At 37.1% G+C, this 19,638-nt stretch overlaps 1 protein-coding gene across 1 annotated transcript in view; it reads right to left on the bottom strand.

Annotated features, from left to right (window-relative positions):
- Positions 1–19,638, bottom strand: part of LOC139466013 (titin-like) — a 347,974-nt gene that overhangs the window by 5,283 nt on the left and 323,053 nt on the right. The window contains exons 250-251 of the mRNA XM_071248028.1: positions 18,687–18,825; positions 16,490–16,543 (exon numbers count right to left, since the gene is read on the bottom strand). Coding sequence (XP_071104129.1) covers positions 16,490–16,543; positions 18,687–18,825 — 193 coding nt within the window. The remainder of the gene's footprint in view (positions 1–16,489; positions 16,544–18,686; positions 18,826–19,638) is intronic.

Below are 19,638 nucleotides of genomic sequence, written 5' to 3'. Positions count from 1 at the left end.
GATTCTTTCATCGTAAACATATTTGCCGAATATATCCACTTGACAGTTTGTGAAGCCCAACACACATAAACTCTGAACCGCTCTGCCATCCCATAAACTTCATAGAAATGCAAATTCCAGAGTCTCCTCATCAATAAATCCAAGATTTCTGTAGAAAAAACATTTCTACAACTTAATACACTGTCGTGCACAAAGCAGAGAAAATCCTATAATAAACCAGGGGGCAATGCACACAGTCCACATCCAGATCTACTGATCACCGTATTCAACAGCAATGACCATGTACACACTGTCAACAGAATATCCTTTCACAGGCAGCTCAATATGTCCATTCTACTCAGCTAATGCAAGCCCCACTAAACCTGCAGCGATTGTGTGTCTGTTCCAGAGTAATATTCACATAAGCCAAGCAGGTGACTTCCTACCTCTTCTAGGAACAATAGCCTTTTCTCTGTGTTCAACCAGCCAGGTAAAAACAGCTCACCTAGAAGCTAGCTGGCTCGTCAGCTGCTCAGGTAAAGTCAGGTAAGTCAGGTGGGCTGGCCTGCCAGGGAGGGTCCCCCCTAACACTGACAACACACTGAGGGTCACTGCTACTGGAAGTCTGTCAATGCTTGCATGCGACTCACCATGCCATAAGTTCATATGTAAGTCATCAACACGATCACATATGACACACATATAGTTTCAGCTCAACACCAAATACCACAAATACATTCAATGTATATATGTCAAGTTCACCGTCTGCTCAACACATTTCTGCTTCTATCAATGGGTAAAATTGCATTGCAGAATGCATATTTCAAATACTGTTCCAAGAAATTTGTCAATTCTGACCATGTACCACATATCAAATTTGCAGTCTGTTAAACACGATTAGGCCTCTCAATGGGTAAAATTGCATTGCAGGATCTATATCCTAAATACTGTTCCAAGAATTGTGACAATTCGTACCACATACCACACATCGAATTCATGTCTGTAAACACATTTATGCTTCCTCAATGGTTGAAGTTGCATTGCAGAATCTATATCCTAAACACTGTTCCAAGAAGGTGACAATTCATACCACACATCAAATTCACATCTAAAACATTTATGCTTCCTCAATGAGTAAAATTGCATTGCAGAATCTATATCTGAAATATTGTTCCAAGAAATTTTCAATTCAGACCATTATCACACACTAATTCACAGTCCGTTAAACACATTTTTGCTTCTCAAAGCGTAACATTTCATTTCAGAATCCACATCTCAAATCCTGTTCCAACACATCTGCGAATCCAGACCATCCATATATCCATGAATATCACAACCCTACTGGGACCACAGCTACTCACACCCTCGCCGGTCCACATCTATATGTAATTACTTATATACCTCCACTTTGTAGACACCAGTCATGCCACCAGGTGGTCTGCACACCATGTGTTTTGTCCACATGCTAATTAATCCCTTCCTGGCCTATTAGCACCTCCCTTCTACATCCGCCCCGGGGTGCTTCCCATCTGCCCCTGGGGTGCTTCCCAAGCGTGACCACCCTACCAACCAATCAGTTCTGAGACTGAAGTAACAAAATATACATGTGGTAATAAAAAGATTACAATGTTACAAATTAATCCATGCTGGACCCCGTGGCCATTTAAACACTGGAAACACTATATTCGCTTCAAAAGCTACCACGTAACTTGACTCCTGTACCACTTAATGACTAAATAATTAAATGTTTGTGAAACGGATCTTGAAGAAAACATTGTAAATAAATAAAGAAGTAAAACAAAGAACAGATTAAGAAACAATGTGTACTTTGCAAACACGCATGTCTGATGAATAATGAATGAAAACAATCTGTAATCTGGTGTTTGTCTAACACGAACTTGTTACTCTGGCCAAAATAACCATATGCTTGTTTTGGTTCAAGATAAATATTGTCATAATTATATTCTTAAATGCTTTAATGTCATCAACATCTTGATCTATCAAGGGGGCACATATATTTGTTGAAATTAAGCAATATCATATAATTCCGATTCATTCAAATTCTTTATTTGTCTTTTAATCACCATTGTTGGTACAAGAGCAACAACTAAATATGGAGAATGGGTTTCGCAAGCACATGTGCTAAACCTGGATTGTAAGCCGTCATGACCAAACACATTAACCCAAGGCCATCTTGCCATTGTGTAACGTAAATATTGTATGAAAATACTGCATGAAAAATGGTTCTCAAGGCCAGGAATACTTGTATTGTTTTGAAGAAAAATACCAAAAACACTCTTAAAATACAGCTCGTAACATCAATGATTAGCGTCCATTAGTTAATCCCTAAAACATTCACATCATCAACCTAAAGGATTTTTTAATTATTTAGTTGGAGAGGGCACCCATTTAAGATCATGGAATATTCTTTGAGTTTTGTCTTTAACAAATCGGCCACAGCAAGTTGTTTTCTGTTTTATACTAACCTTCATCCTTCTCCCTACAAGACTCAGAAAGGTCTATTTCATTTTTCATTTATCAATGTGAATTGTGCCAAGAAAACAATACATGAAATGCTATCTTCCCAACTTATCATGAACACATTTGTAATTCCTGCAAGACGTGACCCCTTCTGCTTCAATATTAAAAGTCTTACAAAATCTGGACTACCGCTATCATCCCAATCTATCAGAAATTAATCGATGTACTCAAGCATATATACCAGCGCAGGAGGTAATAAACAATTTATCAAAGCCCTGCGATAAAAAAGTTAGTGATGGTTGATATAACACCCTCTTACCAAAAGCTACAGGCATGTCATTCACAGATTATAGAACTTGAGACACTCAAATATATATATATTAGCACAAGAGAAACAAGTATTTTGTCAATATCGTGTCTGCGATGTGTAAATATCCCGTCCATTACAAACACAGCAATATTCAAGCTAACTCCAGGTACTGACATATACAAGCTGGTAATGGTTGATGTAACACCAAGTCTGTGTGTACTTGCGACAGACAGTCCAGTGTTAGGAACACTGCCACAATGTACGACACTGTTGACACATTCAATAAAGGCCCGAGTGCCACACAGGTAGCGACGCCATATCACCTGGAGGGAATCAATAGGGAAATACCACAATGACACCTACATTTCATCAACACCAGCTTGTCACACCGACAGCTTGGCCGTACTGATCGTGATGCGTCTACCTGTATTTATTATATTAATATAACATATAATAATTAAATCAGTAGAAAAAAACGATATCCAATGTATATGTTATTATGGTTATTAAAAAATTATTTTCTACCTGAACTGGAAAATTGCATCGTCAGCAACACATCAAAGTACCTGTTGATTGTTTCCTTTATTTAAGGATGAAATTATATTTCATGATTAATAAAACATGGATTTCTGAACCTCAATTTTCGGAATTCATTTTCCCTGAAATAGAAACTATAACACTGAAATGGCCGAAATAGAAATTTGGTTTAAATTCCTGTACAAAATGATAAAGGAGTCATATAACAGTAATTAGCCTCAATATCGGAGTGGCCATGTACTCCCCACAACAATAAATCAGAGTGAATAGAACAGGTAGCTATCCCTTCCGCCCACGGGTCAATCTCCATGTATTGTGTTACATTGTCGGAAGTGACCGCAACATCTAATCACCGTACGACAAGGCTGTAGGTGTTTGCAATGCGGCCTACAGCCCCAATCTCCCCCTTTGACAGGCCAAGCCAGATCGGTCAAGTCGGAGTGCCAATGTTTACATTTGATTTACCTACTTAGTCATAGCAATTGGCCAGGTACTCAGAATGACTACTGTGGTCCCAGGTGGACCAGCATAACATTTTGGACATGAAGTTTTACTGTCATTTTTAATAAGAGTGGGTGAGTGAGTGAGTTGGGTTTAACGCCGCTTTTAACAGCATTCCAGTTATATCACAGCGTGTCAGCTTAATGTGGGAGGAAAGCCCCAAGTGATGCAGGTCTCAGACGTTTACCACTTCGGTGAAACACACAAGAGGGTATGAATTCTGTCTCAGCATAAATATCTGATTCAATACTTGACACAAAATAATAATTGATACATAAATATATTATACGGTAATTTCATTTCAGTGACTCCATGATTGCGGTAGCTATTTCTAATAATTCCATCATAAACAAGTAGAAAAATAATTCTTTTAACTATAATAAACTTAAACATTTACTTGACTAAGCACAACAGCAAAGTGCTCTTAAAATGAACGTAGGAACGCCAACGCTGTTTAAATGCATGTATCATTCAGTCGCCATGAGTCTTTATTAAAGAACCTATACATTCCCTAACCCCCAAACTTGTCAAACACAGGTAGGTATTCAGTAATGCACTGAACTACAACTTTGTAGAAAAGTCCTACATTATGTTCAGCTGTTACTGCAGGTAACACAATCAGCATACACCTACACAACCTACAAGTTGCTCAATACAGAGCCAATAAACCACTGTCACCTTGACTGCAGCCATAGCAACCACAATCATGTCACTAGCCATGCAATACTAATACCAAGCATGTAATACCGTTACCAGTCCCGTGAGACTCACATTTGACCTTGAGAAAAATATTTTAAAGCAAATTTCATCAAGAACCCTAAAAACAGTTATTTAGGATTTTATTCCTTCTCATCATCACCAGGGAAGTAATTCATTATTGATCAATATCAAGAAAATTTATGACACAATTGATGCAGTGTAATTTGTATAGCCAGGTAGGCTATTGTAATCAACACAGAGACTTTCAAAGCAACAGAAGGGCTATTAACTGGGGTCTGCATACATCAGGCTATGATCACCCTGCATTTCAGTAGCAGACCAAATTACAGACTCTAAAGTTTGACCCCTGAAGCCTAATGGACATATGGGTCTGAATCAGAACAAATGGAACACTCGTATAAAAGGACCTACCTGGTACTTTACAAGTTCAAGGAAAAGGTCAATATTTGTTCATCTATTTAGACGGTAGATTTGCAAGATTAAACACTTAATCACATTTCAATGACCCATGAATCACTGTGTACTCTATCTCTTGAAAATATACTGGAAATTAAACTGGTTTAAGGATGTAAGGTAAACATTAGAGTTTATACACTATTGAACCTGTTGGTGTGCGATTTTAGTGCATTTCTGTTTGGTAACATAAACAGATTCTGTGTATCAAGACACAGGTGTACATCTTGTTCTGCGATGTATATATATTACTGCTATTAAATATAGATACATGTAATTAAAATCTTAAACAAGATGAGATACTGATATAGGAAGAAAGGACAAACTTAAGGCCATCAAATTTTAAGAAATATAATATGGAAAGGCATCATCTGTTGTTTATAAGATGATGGTTAGGCTCCACATTGTTATAGTTTAATCATGTGGGGCTGGTTCACGTAATAAGTTACTGCACATTGTTTTTTAGATAATCGGCATCTTTGATCATGCCTCCAATCATGACCGAATAATTATTAGATTTCATCCCTACCCACTCGACAGCCAAAACCCTCAGCTCATCTTATCATTCACAAGCACTGACAGATGAATAAAAGATGCTACATGTTTTCCCGACTTTACTTGATGAAATACACCATGTTTTGTTTGTTTGTTTGTTTGTTTGCAATATTCCAGCTATATGACGGCAGTCTGCAAATAATTGAGTCTGGACCAGACAATCCAGTGATTGACAATATGAGCATCTATCCACGCACTTTGGATCGATGACATGCAACAACCAAGTCAGCGAGCCTGACCACCTGATCCCGTTAGTCGCCTCTTACGACAAGAATTTTACGGCAAACATGGGTTGCTGAAGACCCATTCTATCCCGGATCTTCACAGGCCGAAATACACCATGTACAGAGTCCAAACTAACATGCATGATTTATGTGAATCACATCCGTCAACGGATAAAGTCCACAGATGGCTTGAACAGGTTGTTAAAAAAATAAAATACACAATCCCACTCCATCACATTTTGTTAAAATTTGGATGAAAATCTTATAATCAATTTATTGTGGTCTAAAATGGGAGATAGCAGATCTATTCCTCAGGAGATTAAAAATGAGACTTGTTGGCTGTAGATACCACTGCAACTCTAAAACACTGTAAAAGATTGTTTTGTAAATTTAACAAGTAGCTTATGGGGAAGGACAAACTGACAAATAATTACTACGCTGTTGTTAATCGTCACACATATGCAGGGTTTATACAGAACGTGATGATTCCCTTCTGGCTGAGCTTATGTGAAGCTTAAATATGATTCATATATTTCCATATCTTAATTAAGTTAAGCTATGTATAATTTTAAGCCAAGTTTTATTATTTTAGTCTTGTCTGTACTTCCTCTTTATTAAATGACTGCACATTGTAAGGTTATCCACCATGTGGTAGCAATACTGAGACGGGTGAGGTGTAATGAGGTTCAACGTCACGGTCAAGATTAATGCACTTCATATAACTATATGCAAGCACAGGTATGTGTGTGGCTGCTTGTACTAGTCCGGACTTTTATGGTGCTAGCCCACTGACATATCGTGCCACTGTTTAACATGAATACCCCACTCAGACACAGCATGGGCAGGTTACAGCTTTTTTGAAAAGGGGGGTGCACAATTAAGATCTATTTATTGTCTTTGGTGGTAATTTATACAGAAATTAAGATTTTTTTCGAAATAAAAAGGGAGGGTTCGCACCCCCGCACACCCCCTCTGTATCCGCCCATGCACAGTATACCGACTCCAAGGATAAATTCCTTGATTTGCCCCGAAATGCCATTCACCAAGGTAACAATAATCATCTTTTAACATCTTTTGGTATGACACTGATGGAAATCGAACCACAGAGTTTCCGTTCTCCGGGCAGGCACTCTATCCACTAGACCACCGAGGCAGCCAACATGATGACAGTGTAGTTTTCTGGATTTCAACTAAGTTCAGGAACTGGAACCCTTATCATGCAGTATCACCTCTACCTTCTTGTGGTTCTACGTGATCATGAGCACAGCATACTGGCCACAAATCAGTTGAAGTTGAGCAATGTCGGTCACGGAGTGTAGTTGAATGGGTGACCGCGTTTGGCAGCTTGACTTCTGAGGGTTTCTAGGGCTTTAATCCTGCTCCTAACTGAAGCACATGTAGCACATGTAATGTCACCTAAAGCAAGTGACTTTATTCCAAATACGCCTCTGTTTACCCATAAGTAAAAATGGATACCCAGTAGGATGAGATGGTTGTGACTGTTAAATTTTTAGCACCTGACAAGGCAGCATGGGTTGTATACTCCCCAGGAAGCTGAGAATGAAAATCAAGTGCACACTGATCCATTGGCCGGAGCAATAATGTGAGTGCTTTGAGCATCCATAAGGGCAATATACGTCACACAATATTTTTACTATTATAATTTCCTATGTTATGTCAATATAACAAAATTATCCTGACCTTATTCAGCAGAATTTATTTTGTATTTCATTGCTAGTTCTCAATAAACTTTAACTCCAAATCGGGGCCAGCACACACATTTGAACCAGAATATTGTCCTTAACCTTAATGTGTTCACTTTTTGTTCAATGACAACTCCTGCTATTAGGTTTCAATATCCAGATACACTGTCCTACAACCACAGAGAGAGTAAAGCACCCACTTCTCTCCCCACCATCTCACATTACGCCATATTGTCATGTTGTCATGTGGAGATGGCATGACAACGCAAACTATTAGACCGATTTGTTTCCAGCTGAGGACATCGGCCATGGAAATGATGGCTCCCTGACAATAAGATTCCTCAAATATTTCATCCTTCATATTGTGAGATATCTGTTTGACAACTATCAACTGCTGTGGAATGTTAGAAAATCAGGTCATCACATTTCAACCCATTTCATACAGGCATGGTGTCCATTGTTTGGTTTTGTCATGAAAAATCAGATTGATAAATGTTAATTATACAACATGGACCTGTAGAATGTAGAATCAAAGTTATTTTCTACAACTACACAGTAAAACCTTATAAACTCAATTTACTCAATATATACTACTCAAAAGAAGATAAAGAACACCCGATTCTGTCATATTACTACAGTTAATAATCTGTCGTGGCATTAAAGACGAGACCTGACGGTCCTGGTTAGGCTAGTAGTTATTCTCTGAAATGAAAATGTTTTCTTATTTGTCTTGTTAAATTGTCATTTAATATATAAAATATTGTAGACTTGCTTAGGAATTTCATATATATTTTGTTTCATGGCTTTCATGAGAGTACAAAAAGAGAGGTAATCGTGGAATCTTTATCATCGGTCACTGTGGTCTAACACAAGCACTGTAGTCACATGACAATGAGCTGCAGCAAGTCTGAAACAATTTCACGACCCATTTCTGAAAAAATATTTTTTTTAAATTTCATGGGTTTTTTCTGTTGTGAACTTAAATGCATGTGTCTCAAATTACAGGTAACATTTTTGATGATTCCAGGACTTTTTGTTACATTTTACAGGCCCAATAATCTGAAACATTTTCACGACACATTTCTCGAAATTCTTGAACACATTTCCTGTTTTTTGTGGTGAATTTTCATGTACTTACCAGTGAAAGACAACATGGTCATCTGGAGCCTATGAGAGTATGAAACATACAGAGAAATCTACCGATGAGTTCATGCTTTAGGACCCGTGACCCCCATCTGTCAAACAACCATTACATAACTATCTCAAACATCGCTCTTATGGAGCCATGAGGAGCATTAATGTTTCATAACAACCATGAAATATTGTATATACAAGAAAGATAAGATAAAGTTTAATCCTCTTTGGAGTATGTAAACTGCAAAAGACAAAGATTTGTTCAACAAGAAAGTCTTTAATTAACCTTTAAATCCTTGACCATTTGTCTCATCTTTGATGGTAACTGTCACATGACGGTCACGTGACCTACATCACCTGACATATGGGTGACATGTAATTGACGTGCAACTCTGTCATTCTCACAGTCACTGACATACTCCAATATGTAATGTTTATCCACTGAAACTCCTCTCCATGTGTACAATGCTACTTTTACTATTTTTACTATTACCAAGGCAGAATCATGAAGCTACAAACATGCAGTTTGAAACTGGTAATGTCATATGTCAAGTTTCTAAGTTAATACTGGCTCTTAAAGTGTCAACCATTTCAACCTTTTAACCTTTCCCCTTTTACCCTCAGCAAACAGACAATGAAACGTTGAATATGAAATCAACAAATATTTAAGATCTTCAACATCAAAAGTTACACAAAATGGGGACATCGGTATTTTTCAAATTTAACTGAACTGATCTCAGAAAGAAACAGTTCACTCACATCAATACTTTTATTTAATTATTTATTTGTAAAATATTTCACAGAGTGATGACTTTTGGTCATTATGATGATGATAATAATAATATTAATGCATTTATGAATGTATTAATAATAATCTGAAGAACAATGATGATATTCTCTAAATAAGAAATTCATTAATCCTGTTTCAAATATTTAACTTAAAGTTTCCGTTTTATTCAAAAGATCATTTTAAGGGGCAGATGTATGTTACGTGAACAGCAGGATGAATGTGACAGACAACAGCAGGAAGCCACAGCGACAATGTTCAAGGATGCTCAAGGATGCGTTACAAAGAAAGTTCTCATCCCACTCAACCTCTACACGGACGAATTGTTCTCACTTAAAAACACAATTTGCTCTTTCATGAACAAAGCTGTCTTTTGACATGAACAATTGATGCTTTAAGAAGTTTTTAACATGAAAAGAAACCGAGATTCCTTCTTTGTAACAACGAGCTGCTTTTCAAACTAAAACATCAACCCTTGTTATACACAGCCTTTCGTTGTCTGACACTCGATTCATTAAAACCAGTCATTAGCATGTCAGGTTTTCTTTTAATACTATCAATTATGATGGATGGCAAATGGAATATTCTGTTGAGTCAAAACCTAACTCAAGATTTCATCTATTTGAAGAAACCTATCTTCCGGAGAATAAAACTAATCTTAAAAATTCCACATTGTTGGTTTTTATCCCAGCAACAATTGAATCCAGTTCTTTTCCTACCGGGAAACGAGACAGCAGAAGGTATGTTGAGATAAAAGGCTGACACGTTTCTTTATCAAACCTGAGTCATTCACTCATTCCACAACATTAACCACCTCAAACAAATGAACAACAAAGGCACATATTCATTTAAACAAATGTACTGCACTAAATTATTTTTCTGTTGAATTTAAGCTCATGACATTTACACCAAAAATATTGTTTTAATTGGCATTGATAATCTGGCAGCATGTCAATCAGACCTGTCTAAATGGACAACAAATCTCACAACATACTGTTGTTATGAAATGAACATGAAACTCATAGTCAACGTTTATTGTCCAGTAACGGGGCACAAAGTGCCATGCAATGTGCGGCCTTGAAACATTACTCATTGTTGAACATATGGCTAATCATGAAGGTTTTTCAGAGAATTTATGTCACCAAGGTTAATCCTTGCCCAACACGCGATGGAAAAGCCCGGCCAGCCAGCTCATGACCGGGACACCCTACTTCAGAATGAGGCTCCAATTTACATGCAACAGCAAATCAATGAATGTATATAAAAAAAAAAAGAGATTTTTTTTATAGGTTTCCAAGCCTTGAATACAGGCAATGTTTATCGATAAATCTATAAGTAGTGAAGTAGTATAAGTAGAAAAACATTACTAAGAATGTAAATATATCAAGTTCAGATATTTGCTAGTCAGTGATTCATCGCCATGTGTGGCAATGTAAATTCTGACAATAAATACACAGAAAATATTATTTCATCGTTCCAAAAGGCCAAATAAATTTACTTTTTGTTACACAGACTAGCCAATCCTAAAGTTTGCAAATTTTATTTTATTTTCACTTAAAAATAATACATTAATACTTCAACGTTGTGTTTGTGGCTCTTTCCATTCTTTTTTTTTAAAAACATCTAAATTCTTGTCGTAATTTGGCCTCTTGCCTCATGAGATATTTATGGATAACCCCTAAAATGCACTATAAATCATAGGCTCCATTTTGCCATAGCTACCACATATGCAACTGAGGTCCATTTCAGCACATTTCTAGCTGATGTCTGATATAGATTGATGCATTAGCATATACAGTCATCAATAATTGATCTTCATCATTCACCAACTCATCATCACATGTTGTTATGCCTATATTAACAATCCTTCAATTTCATTCTTCATTTGAATCCCCCATCTGACACAAGCAGGGATGGAGGCTGTCAAAGTTCATCAAGTTAATTTCATCATTTTCATCCCCATGCCACATCAAAGAAAAAGGCTGACAATGAAAAACGCTTACCGTATATGTCCGCAGATAAGCCAAATTTTGAGGACCAGAAAAGAATGTGTAGAAAGGGGTCGGCTTATCCACGGCATACACTTTCATGATATTTTTCAGATCATGATTTGTCAGAAACATCACCTGAATGACTGTCCGATAGATTACAACTTCCCGAAAGTTTGGAAGTTGCCACGACTAGAGCCATTATTGTTATAAATTACCAATAAAATTATTATAATACACCAATGTTGTCATTATTAAAAAAATGTTAGGCATGTTACTACTTCCGATAATAAGTTTTCAATCAAATGTTCAAAATTTATCGTTCTTCATAAACTCCACAATCTTTACATGTTTTTAGCCTTTCACTTCTTGGTTCTGCTTATCTGTGGGTCATATCATTTTCTTTCGTATTTCAATGGTCAAGTTAATACCTCGGCTTATCTACGAGGTCGGCTTATCTGCGGTCATATACGGTAATAAATAAACAGAAAATGGGCTTGTACATAAATAGGCAATGTTTCACTGGGGACATGCCACAACAATGATTATCACACTCCCCGAATCACGTTCCCATCAGCTGTGTGTGCAACAATGGATGACAGGATGACGAGTCCACTCCCACAACCATCGGTCAGCTGTTATCCAATGAGTTTTCCATTTCCTCAATCTCAACTGATGTAAAAGCAAGCTGTCGGTGGTCCATCCTATGCAGATTGCCACATCACCCATCACTTAACCAACAAATCTGTCTGTCACTGTCACCAACCCGGCTACGAGGACACCAGCAATGGTGGACAAGTATATGTTGTCATTTTATATAAGTTTTACCTACTCAAAATGGAGAATGGATTTAAACTACACATCAAGTCAAAATAATTCTTAAATAACCATTTCTAAAATTTTAGATTTGAGACTTGACATTTGATATCCTATAACAGGATGAGTAAGTGAGTGAGTGAGTGAGTGAGCGAGTTGGGTTTAACGCCCCCTTGAACAGTATTCCAGTTATATAGTTATATCATGGTGTGTCAGCTTGATGTGGTTGGAAAGCCCCAAGTGATGCAGGCCACAGACAATTACCACTTTGGTGAAACCCACAAGCACGTGTATGGTGATGTCAAACTTAGAAACATAATTGGGGCAAACCAGGATTCAAAACCCTGATTGGATGTCGAATATAACAACCATTAGATATTTAAAAAAATGACAATTATTTCACTTCTAAAAAACATCATACTTGTGATAATTTCTTTTCCTTAATTTTGTATACAACACGTTGCATTATATATGTAATATTGGCTGTACATCAACAACTCCTTGACCCATGATGTGGTCAGACATCCTCTGATTGTATCTCACACTGCAGGAAATCCTTCTGTGAAGACACACACTGGGACACTAGATGATTCATATGTATCCTGGCTGTTGCAGGCAGAAATTCCCTGCATATTTACCTACATCAGATATAACACTGCACACAACTCAACACTGGATAGGGATACTAAGATATGGATACTGTTCAACTTTTGACTGGGATACTAAGATATGGATACTGTTCAACTTTTGACAGGGATACTAAGATAAGGATACTGTCCAACTTTTGATAAGGATATTACGATACAGATACTGTACAACATTTGACAGAGATACTAAGATACGGATACTGTCCAACTTTTGATAGGGATACTAAGATACAGATAATGTTGACAGGGATACTAAGATATGGATACTGTTCAACTTTAGACAGGGATACTAAGATATGGATACTGTCCAACTTTTGACAGGGATACTAAGATATGGATGCTGTTCAACATTTGACAGGGATACTAAGATATGGATACTGTTCAACTTTTGACAGGGATACTAAGATATGGATACTGTTTAACTTTTGATAGGGATACTAAGATTGAGATTTCCAACCTTAAAAGTCATCTGTCTGGTGTACCAGAAGAATAATATAAGGAGTACAGTGGACCTTGTTTATCCAGAACCTGTTTTTTGAGACCCAATTAGATTGGACAGATCATCCAGATTAACAGGGTTCTACTGTAACCTTATCTCAAGTGGAATAATATCATAGACCATATAACATTCAACATTAATTTGGATCATGGGGACGTTGAAGTCAGCCCTATAGAACATAATCTTGGGATCCCCTAAATCTTAACATCAGAGTTATGACAACGACCCCTTGACTTTCATTTTTAATTTCTATCATTGTGTGCGCATAAATTATCTTGTCACCAACACATCGGTCTGTACATTAGGATATGTTCCAGACATTACTGTAAGTATTATAACTTAACTATCAACAAACAGAAGTCCATATTTAGTCAATTCTGTTTATATGTTGAGAATTCTCAAATATTTCCATGTGTTTCATAGAATATGATCCAATCACAGCTGTTGAAATAGGCATGCACCAATGTGTCGTATCAAATTACAATCACTTCACATATCACCACAGATGGGTGTATCTGAGAATACATCAATAAATTAAACGAATAGTGGATCTGTACATTCTAACACCAGTCACCTGGTGTATAACACTAATTACTGAATGTATCTCTACACTCATCACCAATCACCTGGTGTATAACACTAATTACTGAATGTATCTCTACACTCATCACCAATCACCTGGTGTATAACACTAATTACTGAATGTATCTCTACACTCATCACCAATCACCTGGTGTATAACACTAATTACTGAATGTATCTCTACACTCATCACCAGTCACCTGGTGTATAACACTAATTACTGAATGTATCTCTACACTCATCACCAGTCACCTGGTGTATAACACTAATTACTGAATGTATCTCTACACTCATCACCAATCACCTGGTGTATAACACTAATTACTGAATGTATCTCTACACTCATCACCAATCACCTGGTGTATAACACTAATCACTGAGTGTATCTCTACACTCATCACCAATCACCTGGTGTATAACACTAATTACTGAATGTATCTCTACACTCATCACCAATCACCTGGTGTATAACACTAATTACTGAGTGTATCTCTACACTCATCACCAGTCACCTGGTGTATAACACTAATTACTGAATGTATCTCTACACTCATCACCAATCACCTGGTGTATAACACTAATTACTGAATGTATCTCTACACTCATCACCAGTCACCTGGTGTATAACACTAATTACTGAATGTATCTCTACACTCATCACCAGTCACCTGGTGTATAACACTAATTACTGAATGTATCTCTACACTCATCACCAATCACCTGGTGTATAACACTAATTACTGAATGTATCTCTACACTCATCACCAATCACCTGGTGTATAACACTAATCACTGAGTGTATCTCTACACTCATCACCAATCACCTGGTGTATAACACTAATTACTGAATGTATCTCTACACTCATCACCAATCACCTGGTGTATAACACTAATTACTGAGTGTATCTCTACACTCATCACCAGTCACCTGGTGTATAACACTAATTACTGAATGTATCTCTACACTCATCACCAATCACCTGGTGTATAACTCTAATTACTGAGTGTATCTCTACACTCATCACCAATCACCTGGTGTATAACACTAATTACTGGGTGTATCTCTACACTCATCACCATGCAATCACCTGGTGTATAACTCTAATTACTGAGTGTATCTCTACACTCATCACAATCACCTTGTGTATAACACTAATTACTGAGTGTATCTCTACACTCAACACCTGGTGTGTGTCTGCACACTCATCACAATCAAATCACTTCAGCGAGCATTTGATCTTACATCTGCAGTTTCCTCGAAGACACTGGTACTCCTGTTCATTTTCTAATTTACATTTCAAATAAAATAACAAAACTAAAAATGTGCTTGGTGTTTTGTTTAAAACAACCTCATGCTTCCCCCCCCCCCCCATGTCCTCTAGCCATGAGACTATATTGTGTGTGTATGCGTGACAGAATGTCTAGAGGAAATAAAGAAAGAAATGCTATTACAGTGATAATCTGAAGCACAAAGGTCTAGACCTGGTTACAGAGTCTGCCTTCTGAGACAGCAGCAGGAGAAATATTTCACTCAGGCCTTACAACTTGTAGTGTTGGTTTACAGATCTCTGACTTTTCAAATTGAAAATTCAGAATCAAAATAAACACAGAATGACAAAGTCTTACTTTATATCTCCAACACTAAAATTTGCTTTAAAAATGAAAATTAAATAAAATTAAACAGATTTTTATATGACTAAAACAGAATTTCTTCCAACAATAAATCATCATTACAGATTTTAGATTAATAATAACGTGGACCCAAACAAGATTATATATTTTTTAACCTACTGATCCAAAATCAAAATCAAACTTTAAAATGATCAAAAAATCCTATATCATGCTTTTAAACAAAATGTTTTGACCTACCAACTAAAGTTTTTATAATCAGAATCTGTAAACCAAATAAAAATCAGTCTGGCCTAAATAGTTGATGCATTTGATCAGACAACATTCAAATGGTCCATTAAGGATGAGTGATTCTGCTCTGTCAGTAACAGACAGTTTAAATTCTCCTGGGAACAAACTCAGAAAACAGACTGGGGCTATATCGAAGCACTGCACTGTCGTTACAGCAGCTGAATAAAAGCTTTCAAGGGAGAAGACATTATGGAACTTATCCCTTGTACTGAAGCCAGTGATTTCATCTCAACAATATATGCATCCTTTGTTGTGGGTTTCACAAATGACTGCCTCTCTATCATGTCAACAAGAGCATATATTGTTAGGGGTGAAAGCTCTGGAGTATGATTATACATATAAGCAGTGACTACAGCCATATCTTGCCAAGCCGACATATTCACTAATGTACGTTATTATATTACCAAAGGCATAACAATTTTCTTGGCCAAAAATGTAAAACTTATTTCAATTTCACAAACCACATCAGTACATGAAAAGAATGGAATACCATACATGATTTACAAAAATAACTTTTTATGTTACAAAAGTAACTTTTTATGTTACAATGTTACATGCTGTTTTAACCTATTCAGTTATGTTTTGACAGTTTAGCGAGGTCATGGCTGCAGTTAAGCGAGGTCTACACAAGATGTGATGAGGCTGCGTCTTACCGTGGTTGAGCGAGGAGGCATTGGACTCGGTATCGATGGACATGTCATTGACGTCTAGTTGGAAAACAATGGGAGGCGGTCAGATCGGGTTAACAACATGGGTTAGGGTTAACACACAAAGTTAGCACAGGGAGGTTTTGTTTTGTAAACTGACACTCAAAAGCCATGTCCAAAATTATGCTGCAGTAAACTTTAACACAAAGAAATTCTTACGGAATTTTGTGATGATATTTAGCCTTTTGTAGTGAGTGAGTGAGTATGGTTTTACGCCTCTTTAAGCAATATTTCAGCAATATCACTGCAGAGTACACCAGAAATGTGTTTCAAACATAGTACCCACTTTGGAAATCAAACCCGGGTCTTCGGCGTGAGGAGCGAACGCTTTAACCATTAGGCTACCCGACCGCCCCTCAGCCTTTTATAAGTCAGGAGAACTTTTCAATTTTGTTCTTTACAAAAGAAATATCCTGATACTTGTGACGTTTGATTGTTAGTTGTTGACAATAATTTCCTCGGCTATCCAAATAATATGTTCATATTCACAAATGAAGAGAATTTGATGAACGAAAATAGTTTTGAAATACTGTTTCTTGATTTTATTTTTGATCAATATTTCACCCTGTGACAGCTTTGAGTGTCTCCACATATAAACAAAGTCAAAGCATCTTGGCATGGCAACAATCCAGCATCAAAGGAAACAAAGCATCAACACCATGTCACATGACATCAACAACAACAAACAACTGTTTAGGGAAATAGCACAAAATGGCTGACAATGTTTATCCCACTTTATCAAAGCTTGTATTTAAGGCAACCTATTCTACTCATATTGTCTTACTGATATACAGTCCAACTGATTACAAGAACTATTTCCGAACAAAGCACCATGATTTTAAATATATTCTAGATAGCAGAATATATGGAAAGTTTATGCAAAATTTCAAACTGATGCTTATAAATACAAAACAATATACATATGCTATAATGAACCAAAACAATTAGGGATAATTATTTTGGCGGATATCTTATAAAAAAGTTTGCTTAGTCTTCAATATATATGAATATTTATGCCATAGCAGCAATCTCTCAGCCATAACATGGCAGCCTGGAGAATATCACTGCACTGAAGAAGCAAACCGGTGATCAATGGATTCAGCACCAAACCCCCTTTCAGGCAATGATGTCGGACCATGTAGGATCTCATAGCTGCACTGGGGGCACGGGTGCCCAGTCGTCTAAGGCGCCGCAATTCGCTGTGCAGAGTTGCGTCCCCTGGGCACGCTAGAAACCTATGATTGTGGGTTCGAATCCCGGTTCGCTCCGATTATGTTTCTAGGTTTGTCAGCACCATACCCATGCTCGTGGGTTTCACCGAAGTGGTAAACGTCTAAGGACTGCATCACTTGGGGCTTTCCTCCCACATTAAGCTGACACGCCGCGGTATAACTGGAATACTGTTAAAAGCGACGTTAAACCCAACTCACTCACTCACTGATAGCTGCACTTTTTATAAGCCCCAAACAGTCAGTAGCTATCCTGACAACTTTTTCCTTTCTTAGAAATTAGGAGCATTTGGGATCAGTTCTACCCCTCAGGGCGAGGACATTGACCTTGCACAGCTCAAAGGTGACCTCAAAACATGGGTCATTAGCAATGTTTACAAAGACACACATTACACAATAACAGAGCGAGAACACAACAGCTTGGCCGGAATCCGTGAAGCCACTGTGTAAGCTGGGAGTTAGGGAGAGGGCGTAATTACATGTTTGTTAGTAGGTAACCAACCATAGCAGTGGGGCAGCCCTCTACCATTGTTGTGTCAGAAAACCTGTTTAGATTCCGTTAACAAATTTTCAGCACGATTGAAGGTAAATAATGGACTGATGAACTTATTAGGAACAAAATTTCATTCAGTGTTAGATTCCAGGAAAAAAATATTAAAATAAATCTGGGTGATTAAGATGTTTGGACATTAGATCAACTTGGGATAATATCTGAGAAAATCATACATCTGAAATGTAAATATATATTGTGGCTGGACAGTGTGTAATGGATGCATATTGTGATGTGTATGTGCAAAATATCAAACAGTTTAAAGCTGAATACACATTCCTGAAAGAGATGTGACAAGATATGTATGATGTGGAGTGGTTTGTTCCAGGGAGAATGGGCATGAGGCCAAAGGGAGATAACCTACCTTCAACAAAGACTATGCATGATGTAGTTGCCTCCCCTCCACTGCTGACTGCCTTGCACACATATTTGCCTTCATCTTCAGGGAACACTTCAACTATACACAGTTTACAGGTTGTGCCGATCATGCTCATTTGGAAATCCTGAAATAAAACAATACTGTATTATCTTCTATTCATTGGTTAACTGCACAATAATACTATTTGAGAAACCTGGGTTATAATCTCCATCAAATTCTGTTTTATCACGGACGTATATACGTCTTTGGTTTTATCATGTGAGTATTTTTTTCTGATTTCAACAGTCCGGGAAGGTTTTGCATGAGTTCAAACTAACTAGGTTTCAATGGTAAATACAGGGTCAAGACTATAAGTGAGTGAGTGAGTTGAAATTTTAAGTCACATCGCCAATATTTCAGCCATATCGTGACTATCAAGGGTTAAACATAATAAATAAAATTAAATTTATATAAACACATCAAGACTATAAATAAAGTTTGTTACATCTCCAAAGGTGCTGATGTATTCCAAGACTATTCTGGGTGTGTTGATGTAAAACGAAAAAGACGTGTGTCTGAGTTTAGTTTAATGCAACAGTATTCCATTAATATTATTCATTTAAATTCTTGGAAAATATATCTGTCGTATATAACATTTCAGGCTGTCAGCATAAACCACGACATTTATCTTCCAACTCACCAAAATAATATTCTAATAAGAGCCCACTATTTCTAATTTTGAGAGCGCCCTGGGCGTTTATTACATCAAATACGGTACCAGGGACTCAACCTATGAAAAGCGGATCCTGGCATGAGGAAGAGTTGCCACCCATACCATAAACAAAAATACATGAACTATTTTTGGACCATCATTGTTCACATTAATAATGTCTTTCTGACGACAAATTTCCATGCCGTTTTAAGATGACAAGAGAGTTAAAATTAATCATGTACTGTT

Source organism: Haliotis cracherodii, unplaced genomic scaffold (genome assembly GCF_022045235.1).
Source record: "Haliotis cracherodii isolate W230 unplaced genomic scaffold, xgHalCrac1.p SCAF_18, whole genome shotgun sequence".
Taxonomy (NCBI): domain Eukaryota; kingdom Metazoa; phylum Mollusca; class Gastropoda; order Lepetellida; family Haliotidae; genus Haliotis; species Haliotis cracherodii.
The sequence above is the reverse complement of the archived record's forward strand: the minus strand, read 5'-3'. Positions and strand labels throughout refer to the sequence as shown.